The sequence below is a fragment of the Sphaeramia orbicularis genome, chromosome 3 (assembly GCF_902148855.1).
Source record: "Sphaeramia orbicularis chromosome 3, fSphaOr1.1, whole genome shotgun sequence".
NCBI lineage: Eukaryota > Metazoa > Chordata > Actinopteri > Kurtiformes > Apogonidae > Sphaeramia > Sphaeramia orbicularis.
In genome coordinates, this window is record NC_043959.1 from 18,718,826 (window position 1) to 18,732,735 (window position 13,910).

General features: G+C 38.2%; 1 protein-coding gene across 1 annotated transcript in view; it reads left to right on the plus strand.

Moving 5' to 3' along the window:
* The first annotated feature begins 7,077 nt into the window (after window positions 1-7,077).
* Window positions 7,078-13,910, plus strand: part of samd4a (sterile alpha motif domain containing 4A) — a 78,022-nt gene continuing 71,189 nt past the window's right edge. Inside the window, exons 1-2 of the mRNA XM_030161156.1 lie at window positions 7,078-7,135; window positions 7,768-8,355. Coding sequence (XP_030017016.1) covers window positions 8,160-8,355 — 196 coding nt within the window. The 5' untranslated portion in view covers window positions 7,078-7,135; window positions 7,768-8,159. The remainder of the gene's footprint in view (window positions 7,136-7,767; window positions 8,356-13,910) is intronic.

Sequence of the window (13,910 nt, forward strand, 5' to 3'; positions counted from 1 at the left end):
CATTTCACCACAGAACTCCCACAGTTCACCTTTTATAGAACATCCTGAACCTGCACCATGGCCCATAGACAACTATGTGTGTGTGTGTGTGTGTGTGTGTTTTCAGAATGACCATCCTACCAGATCCAGAAAAGCTGAAGGTTCTCCTGGAGAAGGTGAGGGAGTTCCACCTGCGATTCCTGGAGGAGTATTCACACCCGGAGCCTCAACTCAACATTTGCACTGAAACTGAACACAGAGAAACGTCCAAACAACCCAACTGACGTCCAGCAGGTGGCGCTGTCTGGAAACTGATTAGTGGACTTTTTCAGGAGGATTGTGTCGTAAAGAGTCTTAATTTCCTGAAACTCTCACAGTGGTCTTAATTTTGTAGTCGTTCATCTGTACCTGCTGTACCAGGATGCTCTTTATATGAAAACATTCTCTGCCAAGGACTTCGACCCTTTAAAACTACATATATCCACACAACCATGAGAATCAAACTGATTTTTCCAGAAATATCTTCATAAGACCCATATTTGAAGATCTCATCCTACTTTAGCTGCTTCATAACAGATGAAAGTGACGAATCTGCAGAGATGATCTGAGTTTATGTTTAGTTGGTTGGTTTTTAACCTAGAAAGACCCAGTGTTACAGTTATGGGAGCTCCACAAGCATTTTTCTCTGTACTTAACCTTCTTTAAGTGATTTATCACCATTTATTATAACATTATCTTCTGTATTTTGCATTTTTCAGTGAAGATAAGGTGTTTTCTTATATTAATTCACTGATTATGTAGCTGTTATAAAACTCAAAGTTAAATTCAAAGGTTATTATATAAACTAAAAACAGAAGAAAAGTGACATTTTCAGTAAAGTCTATCATTAACTGAATATAGAACAAGTGTCTCCAACCACAAACATTCACTGTCTAAAGGAAAAACACACAAACAGTAAGAGTTCACACTAAAAATACCTTATGTTGCTTTTGAATTGCACTAAAAATTGCACTATTTTTAGACAAAGAATGGTCAAAAGTGGACTTTAACCCTGAAAATGGTAGGAGTATTTACTGTGGCAGCTGCTAAATTAATTTTCCTCTAAATTTAGTCTTTCCTAAGTTATTTAAACATCATTATTCTAACATTATCCTCTTATATTTTGCATTTTTCACTAAAATCAGGTATTTTTCTATATTTAATTCATGATCATGTAGCTGTTCGTTAAAACTCTGAGTAAATTCAAAAGTTATTATACACAAAACAGAAAACTGAAGAAAAAGTGACATTTAGAGCAAAATATATCATTAACTGAACGTAAACCAACTGTGATGTTTGGGTCTTTATGGGTTAAATTCAGTTCATGTTATTTTCTTGTGAACAGATCACAGATACTTTACATTTTTTGACTTTTTCTACCGGCGCCACCATCAGGTCAGTATTTCTAACCACTGTATTTCAGTGAACTACTGACCCTGCCGTGTTAGCATGTTGCTATGTTAACCTAAGATGGTGAACTGTCTGCTTAGCATAGCATGTTAGCATATTAACATATTAGCTTCTAGATAGAAGCATTAAGCTCAAAGGGTCCTATAAACATCCCATAATGCTGTTTACATGCACTGACTCCAGTTTCGTTCCAGTTTTGTTACAGAGTATGACTTAAACCTATGTAGAACTGTACGTGTGAAGGATCGTACGCCTTCATGAAGGAAAAGAACTACAGTCATTTGAGTTTTTAATTTATCATTTTGTCATCAAGGTGCGTAAATAAAGAATAACATGCATTGATCCATGGAGCAGTTTGTCTCTGTCTACATACAGTATATATATACAGGGTGGGGAAGCAAAATTTACAATATTTTGAGGCAGGGATTGAAGACAGTGTATGACCAACTAGTTTATTGAAAGTCATGAGAATTTATTTGCCACAGAAAATGTACATAATAGAAATGTTTTATTCTATGTGTCCTCCTTCTTTCTCAATAACTGCCCTTCACACACTTCCTGAAACTTGCGCAAGTGTTCCTCAAATATTCGGGTGACAACTTCTCCCATTCTTCTTTAATAGTATCTTCCAGACTTTGTCGTAATAGTTTTGCTCATAGTCATTCTCTTCTTTCCATTATAAACAGTCTTTATGGACCACTCCAACTATTTTTGAAATCTCCTTTGGTGTGACGAGTGCATTTCAGCAAATCACACACTCGTGACGTTTGCTGTTCCTGATTACTCATATGAGGCAAAGTTTCTGGAAAAGGTATGGCTAATAAGTGTTAGTATGATTATGACATCAATATATGTTTTGTTTCAAAACAATTGACGTAGTGCCTGCTGAGAAAAAACAAATAAATGTTCATTGTAAATTTTGCTTCCCCACCCTGTATATGGTATCATCCTCATCTATCCACCAAGAACAGCACAAGAGAAAAGTCTATTTAAATCTGTTTTTATCGACAAATGTTACATTCTAACAGGGTTTTAACACCTGTAGACAATGTGTTTAATTTCACATTCCCCCAAAATGCACTTTTTGTCTAAAATATCAAAAGTTTATTATATTTAAAGGAGGGAGGAAGGAAGGAAAGAAAGTCCACATCCATGCTGTTTGTAGTTTATTACTTATAGAGGGTTTTTCCACTAGATAAATGGTGTTTTGGTTTTAATGATCAATCTAGTGCTTTTCATATATCTCCGTTTAAGAAAGACAAACTTTCGTGTTGAATTTATGGATGGCCAACTCTTAAAGAAACTTTAAAGAAGAATGTTTTACACTTTAATATTTTTCATTAATCTTTTTTTAAATATTTCAGGTTTGAACAAAATGTTCTCATGTAAAAATGCGAATATAACTTATCACTTACAATCTGATGCTGATGTTTTTTCTTTTTTATCTTTATCTCCTGGTTTAAAACTCAATGACAAAAAATAATCACATGAATTTACTGAACTACTTTCAATAATTGCTTACATTTTCAACATCTGCACCTTTTCTATTTTTGCTGTCTTAAACAGTATATACGGCATGGGTGTCAAACATATGGTCCGTGGGCCAAAACCAGCCCACCAAAGGGTCCAATCCCAGCCCATGGGATGATATGTCCCATACAATATTACACTGAAGAAATTACTAATCATTTTAGTTCAGTGTCCACATTCAGACCAGTATTATGATGGCGTATTAGGGCCACATAAGAAAATAAAAACACTGGTCATAATGAGAATAAAGTTGTAAATATTGAGATAAAACCCATTCTTTTATGAGAATAAAGCTGAGCACAAAAATAGTCATAATTTTATGAGAATAATGTCATGATTTAAAAACAGACAAGAAAAATATATTTCACGAGAATAAAGTCGTGCCCACTTGTCGCATAATGAACTTGGAACATTTTGTGAGGTTCTACTTTCATTTGGGGTTTACACACAAAGGCCAATACTGAGCCTATTAGCTCCGCCCACCATCAAACATTAGCATTATTCATAGGACTTTGAAGACAGTTCGCACACATTGGGCTTGTTTCGTCGTAAGAACCGAATGGATTTGGAGCAAATTACTTAACTTAAGGCATACAATTTCTAAATTATGACTTTTATTGGCACTATTGCAAATTTATTTTTCTAATATTATGATTTTTAATCTCATTAAAAGTACAATATTTTTGTTAGATTATGAGTTTTTTTTTTTAAACTACGACTTTATTCTCATAATATTATGGCTTTATTCTTGAAATATTACGACTTTATTCTCATAATATTATGGCTTTATTCTTGAAATATTACGACTTTATTCTCGTAGTGACAAGTGTTTTTATTTGTCCTATATGGCACTAATATGCTGTCATACAATATGATCAAAAGTGGGGTCAGACCAGTAGAACTACTAGTACAGGGGTCACCAATCCTGGTCCTCGAGGGCCGGTATCCTGCATGTTTAGATGTTTCCCTCTTCCAGCACACCTGACGGTCATTATCAGGCTTTTGCAGAGCTTGAAGATAGGTTATCATTTGAATCAGTGTGTTGGAAGAAGGCTACATCTAAAACATGCAGGATTCCGGCCCTCGAGGACCAGGATTGGTGACCCCTGCTATAGTAATTAACCTCAAAATAATGACAACTACATGAATAAAAACGTGAATAACCTGAACAAATATGAACAACCTGTCATGTTTTAATTGAAGTTAGTGCAATTTCAATAATATTCTGCCTGTCATTAAATGTTTTGTGTATTTGTAGATCCACTGTGATCTTTATGTTGTAATGTACATATCATGATATTATTTTTACATTGATATATTATTACCCCCGCCCCCCCCCCCCCCAAGGGAAGGCAAGGGCTATAATTTTTGGTTCAGTTTGTTTGTTTGTTTGTTTATTTAACACTTTAGCAGCAAAACCATCAGTTGAATTCATACCAAATTGGGTTTATAGATTGCCAGTGACCCAGAATAGATGACATTACATTTTGGGAAAAGTAGGTCAAAGTTAAAAAATTTTTATGAATTCTTAAAATCTTTTTTTTTTCCCCATTTACTTATAATGGGCAAAATTAGTAGCAAAACTATTGTTTGAATTCATACTAAATTGGGTTTATAGATTGCCTGTGGCCCAGAAAAGATATGGTTACATTTTGGGAAAGTAGGTCAAAGTTCAATTTTTTAGTGAATTCTTAAAATCTTTTTTTTCCCATATTTATAAAGGGCAAAATGTCACGTCTATAAAAACATAAATTTTGTTTCAATTTATTTCAAATTGGCACCATATATAGAGGCAACTGATATGCTGACATCAGCACACGCATAGATATGACGAATCAGTGGATACCAAATAATCTACAACACCTGTGAGGGGCGGGGTTGTTGTGCCTGGAACACTGGTTATTATTTTATAGTTCTGACCCATTTGGGATCATAATGGTCTGCATGTGGAACCAGAACTAAACAGAATTTGACCCCTTGGGACCCCTGTCTACAGTGTCTGTGTGGGATGCTGGTCCCTTGTGGTCCTTAGTGGACCCTCTGTGACCGGCCCCATCAGCCCCCTCTGCCCCCCCCTGCCCTGTCCCTGTGTACCCCCCCATCCCACCCCACCCCCACCCCACCCCTCTCTATTTTGGTGCTTCCTGGCGCTGCCAAGCCCCTGACGTAATGGTCCTCTGTTAATGATTAGCATGTGGAGAGGAGCCTCAGTGTGGAGACAAGTCCGCCATGACACCACCGGAAGTAGAGACCACAGGCCTTCAAAATAAACAGCTGCAGTCTGACAGGGGTTATTTGAGGTTGCACAGAGGACGGAATCTCCAAAAATAACAGCTGGATTTATTTATAGAGGGGGGAAAAACACCAAAATACACTGATGGAGTCTTAGACAGCTTTAAGCATTAAACTACTGGTTTATTGGTGTAAAATTTCATGTCAGTAAATCTTTAAATCATCATAATAAATCAACAACTGACTGTATGGCATCAGTAACTTTAGTTATTTCAATTTTCTACAGTTTCATGTTTCTAATCATTGGATGTCAAGAGTAAATATTCTATATTTCACTCAATTACATTTGTCCGTCAGCTTTAATTCCTGTAAAAAAAAAAAAAGAAATAAACACATGAAATGTACAAGTAAACATGTAAAACATATAATTTGCTTGTTTTATTACGATGCTGTATGAATACTGACTACAACATAATACAGCATAGTTTTTAATTAACTGACAAAATATGACACTGTAGTGTTACATTACATGTATTATTTAGTGATTAAAAACACAGTAATAGACTTCTAATAATATGATACTCCTTACAGTAAACAGAGTACTTTCAGTACTTTATGATATGATGATTTTAATGATAATAATTCAGCATGTTTTGTTCTACTTAATTTTCATTTTGAATTCAGGATTTTTTTAAAATTATTATTATTGTAATTAACTGTATTTCTACTTATTCTACTCCTAACCTAATGCGAGAACTTATTTACATTTTTTCTTAATCTTCCTCTTCTCTTTACTAGTAATGTTAACATCATCATCCTCATCAACAACAACAACAACAATAATAATAATAATAATAATAATACATGTATTAATTTCTTTTACAACCACAGTACTATTTGTACTTGTCTAAAGTTATATTCACATCAGATATAGTACCTTATATATAGATATAGTTTTCAATTAATTAAAACTAAGGTGTTAATAATAATAATAATAATAATAATAATAATAATAATAATAATAATAATAATAATAATGATAGTAATGGGGTGACACGGTGGTGCAGTGGTTAGCACTCGTGCCTCACAGCAAGAAGGTCCTGGGTTTGATTCCAACACCAGTCGATGGGGGTGGGACCTTTCTGTGTGGAGTTTGCATGTTCTCCCCGTGTCTGCGTGGGTTCTCTCCAAAGACATGCACTAATATGTTGATTGGTTAATCTAAATTGCCCATAGGTGTGAATGTGAGAGTGATTGTTTGTCTCTGTATGTCAGCCCTGTGATGAACTGGCAACTTGTCCAGGGTGTACCCCGCCTTCGCCCCTATGTAGCTGGGATAGGCTCCAAGCGAATAAAAATAATAATAATAATTATTATTATTATTATTGTTTTGTTTTGTAGTAGTTGTGGTAGTAATGGTAATATTTTTCAGTCGTACAAAACCCAAATTCTAAAACCTGAGGTAAAGTTTTTTTTTTTTTCTCTCTCTCTCTCTCTCTCTTATGAATAAAACAAGACTCTCAAGGAAGTCATAGCTTTTATTTTGAAATAGCAGACCGGATGTGTCTTGTGCCGCTGCCGGTGATTGACAGCTGAGTTTTAGACCAGAGCAGGCCGAGTCAGTCCCAGAGACACCGAGGGAAAGTTAGTCAAGATGGCAAACCCCGCCGGCCCGGAGTGAAGGGGCGCCGCTCCCCGAACAGCCCAGCCTGTCGCCCGCCCCGACCGACCAGTACCATGCGAACCGCGGCCGGAGGGTAAGCCCCGGGGCTCGGCCTGTCCCTGAACGGACTCTCCGCGGAGTTCTGCTAACACTCTGTCGCTGTCTTCGGACTTTGTTTCGGCGGTAAAACACTAACGTTCACCCGGAGAAGAACCGGAGAAGAACCGGAGTGTGAGCGCGGACTGATCCGGGCTCCGTGGTGCGTTTGAGACCGGTGTCGGAGTAAGTTTTTTAAAAGTGTGGGGTCGGTCCGAGTTCGGTTCGGGGAAAGTTTAACCCGTGTTTGTACTCTGGGTGTTCTTTCTCGTTTTTTTCGGCGGATGGGACCCGGTGACAGACCCAGACACCGGAGCTCTGAAGCGGCTCCAGCCCGCTCCGTCCCCGGCGTCCCTCCGAGCCCCTGCCCGGTGTCAGACCCAGCTTTACCCCGCTGATCTGTGACTAAACACCCGCTCGGAGCCTCTAATGTGTCCCCTGACATCGGTAACCCTTCCTGCGTCCTTTCCTTTTGGAAAATTCCGGGATGCAGCGCCACTGGCTCAGACAGCTGTATTTTTAGGAATGGGTGGATACCAAAAATTATTTATTTTTGTCTCGGTGGTGAATGCCACAAGCCTGTGCGCGTAGGGAACGGCGCTGAGGCGACCTATAAATGTGTGTTTTATTTTTTCAGAGCTGGTTTTTCTTCAAAGAGTCTCTGCAGAGCTGAAGCAACAGGAACACTGCTGTTTCTGTTTCTGTATTGAACTGAGAAAGTGTCCGTGAACGCATCAGTAGCAGCTGCTCAGGGACAGGTTCAAGGTGTGTTTCCTCATGTGAACATGTCTAACATCTCTGTCCATGTATGTCTGCAGGTCTGAGAGGGATTCCCTGAGGAGAAAGGCCACTGAGATCCAAGCTGATGTGACACAGTGTCTGCTGGGAGAACGCTGACTCATCAAATCCCAAACCCTCTGGAGCGACTCAACGTTTTCAAGACAGAAGAGGACGCTCTGACAGAAATATCTCCCAGAAGGCCTCTCTCCTGCTGCTCCAGCTGATGCCAGAGCTCAGAATGGCACCTCAGAGCTTCAGCTGAGCCCCATCCCCTCCGTCACCCCTTGAACCCTCCCACATTCAAAGGCTTCAACACTCCCTCCGTCCTCCATCACTTACACAAAGTTTGGGGGAGCCTCACCTTTGGCCTTGCCCTCAGTACACCCCCCTCCCCTCCCCCAGCCCCCCCCCCCCCCCCTCCCTGCAGACCATGATGTTTCGTGATCAGGTGGGCGTGTTAGCCAGTTGGTTCAAGGGCTGGAATGAGTGTGAGCAGACAGTGGCTCTGCTGTCTCTGCTGAAGAGGGTGAGCCGGACCCAGGCCCGGTTCCTGCAGCTCTGTCTGGAACACTCCCTGTCGGACTGCACCGAGCTGCACGTCCTGGAAGGAGAGGCCAACAATCCAGGTAGGATGCCACAACACCTGCTGATGCATGGATTTTTAGTGGTGGGAAGATCTGGGGTGTAATCATGAGAGTCAAGTAAAATGCTCTGATATTTGTCCAAATCTTCAATCTGTGAACTGATGGTCTGATGATGCGTTCAATGTCTTTGGTTTTGAGTTCGAAAACCAACTGTTTGGCACTGGGTGATGGTCAGGTTTGGAGTGGAAGTTGACTTGCTTATTATTCCTTTGTCATTGCCATAAAAGTGGAAATTTTGACTTTCATGTCACTATAGTTAGCATTCTTGATATGGAGATCAGGAATATGCATGGTCTTAGGACTGACCCCTGAGGAACACCACTGTTTACAGCAAGTGAACCAAAAATGAAGCTGACTGTCTGTGCACTTCAGTTCTACTTGGGCAGTAATTATCAGGTAGGATGCCACATTATATGGATGGATTCATTTGGATGGGAAGAACACTGAAACTTGCTTTTTCAGAGATGTAAACACGTGTAACCATGGTTTCGAAGTGATGCCAGCTCTTTAGTTTGGGCAGTCAAATCGACAAAATATCTATAGCCATATGTTGTAGTTCCCTGTGGGAGTCAGTTAGGTTTGTTGTTGTCATAAAAGTGGAAATGTATGTTGGAATCATAATCATTAACATTCTGGATTTGGAGTATAGGAGTAGGAGTGGTCTTAGGTCTGACCCCTGAGGCACACCTCTGGTTATAGCGAATGAAACAAAAATGGAGCCGTTTGAAGCTGGAGACTTAAGTTCTATGTGAGCAGTAGTTATCAAACCAGCTGACGGTGTTTTCTGACGCTGATGAGTTTGTTTTTTTTCCCAAAAATATCTGATACATGGTGTCAAATGCTGCTAAAGCGATGAAAGGGAATGACTTCGGCAAACCTTGTTAACGGTGTTTGCAGTGTTAAAGCCAGTTTGTTTGATAACTTCACGAACATATTCTATTTATTATTGCTGTTGTTTTGTTTATTGTATTGCTGCACTAAACAGATCTAGTTTGGTACAACTAATCAACTGCTATTGTTTGATGGACTTTACATATTTTGCTGCCGACTTGAAGCTGGCAGGTTTATACTAGAAAGATTATGTCCTTTTCTGGCAACATGACCTGAGACATGAGAGAGTAAAACTGCACCTACTGTATATGGCCATGTGGTCAATTTAATGCTGATGAAGCAAATGAGGTGACATCTAAACACTGCAAGTAAACCGTAATTAAGTCAAACCCAATCACAGTGCTGCTTTAGTCTCGTACACTTAGCCTAATATCGACATTGTTGAAGACATTTAATACCCGCGTTTCCACTACGTGGAACCGCTTGACTCGGCTCAGTTCGACTCGACTCAGGTACCAGGTCCTATTCCTGTAGACCATTGCCATTACAGGATACTACCGACTTTACAGAACCTGGACATCATAGCGATGCGGTGCGTTACTTCTGTGTCGTCTGCTCAGAGAGTCGCTGATAAACTCATTTGTTTCGTGTTGTCTTATCAAGCTCATGCTGAATTTTTACGTCTGAACCTCCTCGACAAACCATAGTGTAGTTTTCAGGCTGTTATCATGTGTATTAGCCTACCGCTATATTTACTGTAAACTTCCGCATCTGTTTTTTGTAAAATTGCGGGTCACAGAGACGACTCTCTGACCAATCAGTGGTCTGCAGTAGTTTACACGTCACGTTTTAGTATCTGCTCCTCAGTCCTGGAATCTCGGTGGAGGTGATACCAAAAAACTAGTACCGGGTACCAGATTCCAGGTCCTTTTTTGTAATGGAAATGCAAAAAGGCCGAGTTGAGTCGAGTCGAGCCGATACCACATAGTAGAAACACGGCATTAGTGTTTACTGATAGTTGTAAAACCAGCTTAGAGGATGCAGTACTGCCACCAAGTGGACTGGAGTCACTACCCTTTTAGTCATGGGCTTTGGTAGTCTCATTTCTTTTCTTCTAATGTACTGGTTGGATTCAGTGTTTGGCTTCATATCACATATCAACCCAACCCTGTTTATTTCTAATTTCAACTTCCCATTTGATCCTTTTCTGTTGTTTCTGACCCCACTATTTCTCTAAAGCAGAGTTTTCAAACTCATTTCTTCTAGGGGCCAAATTCAGCCCAATTGGATCTCAAGTGGGCCGGACCAGTAAAGTAATAGCATCATAACCTATAAATAATGACAACTTTTTGTCTGTGTTTTAGTGCAGTAAAAAGCCTGAAATTATGAAAATATTTACATTTAAAAACTATCCATTGACAAAAAATGTGAATAACCTGAATAAAATGAAATTTGTATGAAAAATAAGTGCAGTTTTAACAATATTATGCCTCAACTTTTCATTTATGCATGTGCATTTCACAAACATTTGGTAGCAAGCAGAATATTGTTAAATATTTGGAATTCGGAACTAAAATAGGAACAATTTATCATTCAGTTTGTCATTTGCCCAGCTCATTGTTCTTCTTGGTAGTTCTTCGAGGATCAGTTGGACTAGTTTTGCTTCAAAAGAGCAAAACTAAACTAGTCCAGTTAATCCTAGAAAAATGGAGTTGTCGCTGTTTATAGGGTATTATGTTATTATTTTACTTTAGATCTTATTGGTCTGTTTGTGGAACCTGAACTAAAATGAGTTTCACACCCTTGATTGTTAATATCTTCAGTGTAATTTTTTCACTTTGCAAATTCATCCCACGGGCCAGATTGGACCCTTTAGCAGGCCAGTTTTGGCCCCTGGACTGCATGTTTGAGACCCCTGCTCTAAAGTGACAAATAGGGGTGTGTATTGGCAAGAATCTGGCAATACGATACAAATCACAATACTAGGATCATGATACAATATATCATGATATATCATGATACTGTTAAAAAGGCAAAAAAAAAATTTTGTTTCTTTTTTGCAAAGGATTATTTCTTTGAAGAATTGATTTACACCAGAAATATGCACAAATGCTTAACACATTTTTATTTGATCAGAACAGGATCTGATGCTGTATCACAGCATTTTCCTGTGATAACACTTAAATTATGTTTTACAGACATTACAGTTTAAGATCCTGTTCCTATTCTATTAGTTCATAACTAACATCAGAACATTATTTTGTGCAGTCCCATCAAATGAACTAACATTATTTAATAAAAGAGTGTTAAATGATAATAAATGAAATATAAACAAAAAAGAAAAACAAAAACAAACATGAACCTCCACAATATCTGGATTTGAATATATACCTAAAAATATTGATACAGTACTTTTTGATATCGATGAAGAATTGTGAAATGAAATATTGTGATATATTGCACAACCGATATTTTCTTACACCCCGAGTGACAACCTGAACTAATTATTGCTCATGCTAATTGCTAATACTGCTCTTCAGTTTCTTAAAGTTGATATGAATCTGGAAACGTACTTGACAGTGAACTGAGCTGTTGTAGTTCAGGTAAATCCTACTGCAGTGTTTATTGTCATTTATTGTGTTTCCAGTGTATCTTTTGTCACAGTTTCACCATCCGCACATACCTGTATTTCATGTAGATCCATTCGTTGACCCAGGTTCTGTAACTTGTTAGTACTTTTTGCTGTATCCGTGCCTATCTCTGTACAGTATGAGCTCAGCTGTTCGGCAGTGCCCGTCCATAGTGCCGTAGTGCTCCCGTGGTTGGTATTGCGCCAAGGCACCCAAAGGGGGTGGGGGGGTGGGAATATGGGGTAGAGTGGGGGGGTTAGGTCTGGCTGGGTTCTATTGCATCAGACTGCAGCGTGTCCATGGAAACAAAAACCCTGGCAACCAAGCGGGCTCATGAAAAATAGAATGAAGTGGTGCTGGGATGGAGAGCAGGCGTCTCTGTGTAACTATGGCAACATCTGCATGCAGTAACACATATACAGGCTTAGCGTGGACGCCGCGGGGCTGACATAAGGCCCCGCCCTCATTACAGAGAGTTTCCATCAGGGTTTACAGTGGGCAGCGGCGGCTCCGTGAACACTGGGATCTGTGAAGGGTTAAAGATGGAGTTATTAATGAGGGGTGGCGTCACACACATAACTATGGGCTCATGTTTTTCATCTTTTCTCTCCGTTTTACTCATTTCAGCATAAAACTGTTCATAACACCATATGTCATATGATCATAATGTTCAGACTTTGGCTCAAACTTTGGACATGAGGATAAACTGAAAGATTTTGGTGGAAAAAGCCCATATTTTCCACATCATTGACCAACACTCAATTCAGAAAACTGCATGAATATAAAGAAGCACTGATATATCTGCTGATATTTGCTGATTTCAACCAGTATTGGTATCGGCATGCAATATAGAAGTCTCATATATTTGTCTATGGTGTTATATTTAAGATTTTTTCATAAAAGGCTTTGTTAACGGGGGATAAATAACAACAAAAAGCAAAATAAAGAAAGAGAAAATCATATGTTAAGCTTAATTTTAGTGTCATCCAAAACACTACTTATTTTCTTTTATTTCAGCTGTGTATAGACTTATTATGTATCCCATAAAGTTATATATTAAAGCATGAATAAAAAATACAATCCAGAGTCTCAGGAGAGCACAATAAAATAAGGACACATGCTGGTTAGACCAATCCTATCAGAGACATATGGCAATATGTAAAATATAAAAAAACATATTAATTTGTACATAAAAGAGATAAATAAGTTCATGAAAATAGAAGGCATCTAATCCAGTGTATAGTAATCAAGAGTATAATAATTTTGGATTTTTCATAGTTTAGTTTTATTTAGTTTAGACTTTTTTTTCCCTCTAATTCAGTTAGTTTTAATTAGTTTTTAGTTGGGCTGTGTATTGGCAAGAATCTGGCAATACGATACAAATCACAATACTGGGATCACAATATGATATGTCACAATATATCATGACACTGTTAAAAAGGCTATTTTGTTCGTTTCTTTTTTTAAAAATGATTATTTCCTGGAAGAATTGAGTTACGCCAGAAATCTGCACAAATACTAAACACCTTTTTATTTGATCCCAACAGAATCTAATGCTTTGTCACGAAATGTTCCTGTGTTCAAACCGAAATTTTGTTTTACAGACATTACAGTTTAAGATCCTGTTCAAATGTTCATATTCTATTAGTTCAGAACTAACATCATAACATTATTTTTGTGCAACCGCAACAAAGGAACTAATGTTATTTAATAAAACAGTGTTAAATAATAATAAATAAGATGTAAACAATAGAGATATAAAGATATAAACAAAAAATAACCTCCACCATATCTGCATTTGAATAAATACCTAAAAATATCGATACAGTACTTTTTAATATCAATACAGTATTGTGAAATGAAATATCGCGATATATTGCAGAACCGATATTTTCTAACACCCCTAGTTTTTAGAGCAGGTTTGCTAGTTTTTATTAGGTTTTTTTTTTTTCTAAATGCTTAGTTTTAGTATTGGTTTTAGTTTTTTCATATCTTTTATCTTCCTCGCCGTCATATTTAAAGAAATCCCATACAAAATTCGACTGCTTTCTCCCAACTTTAGAGTGGGGACCAGAA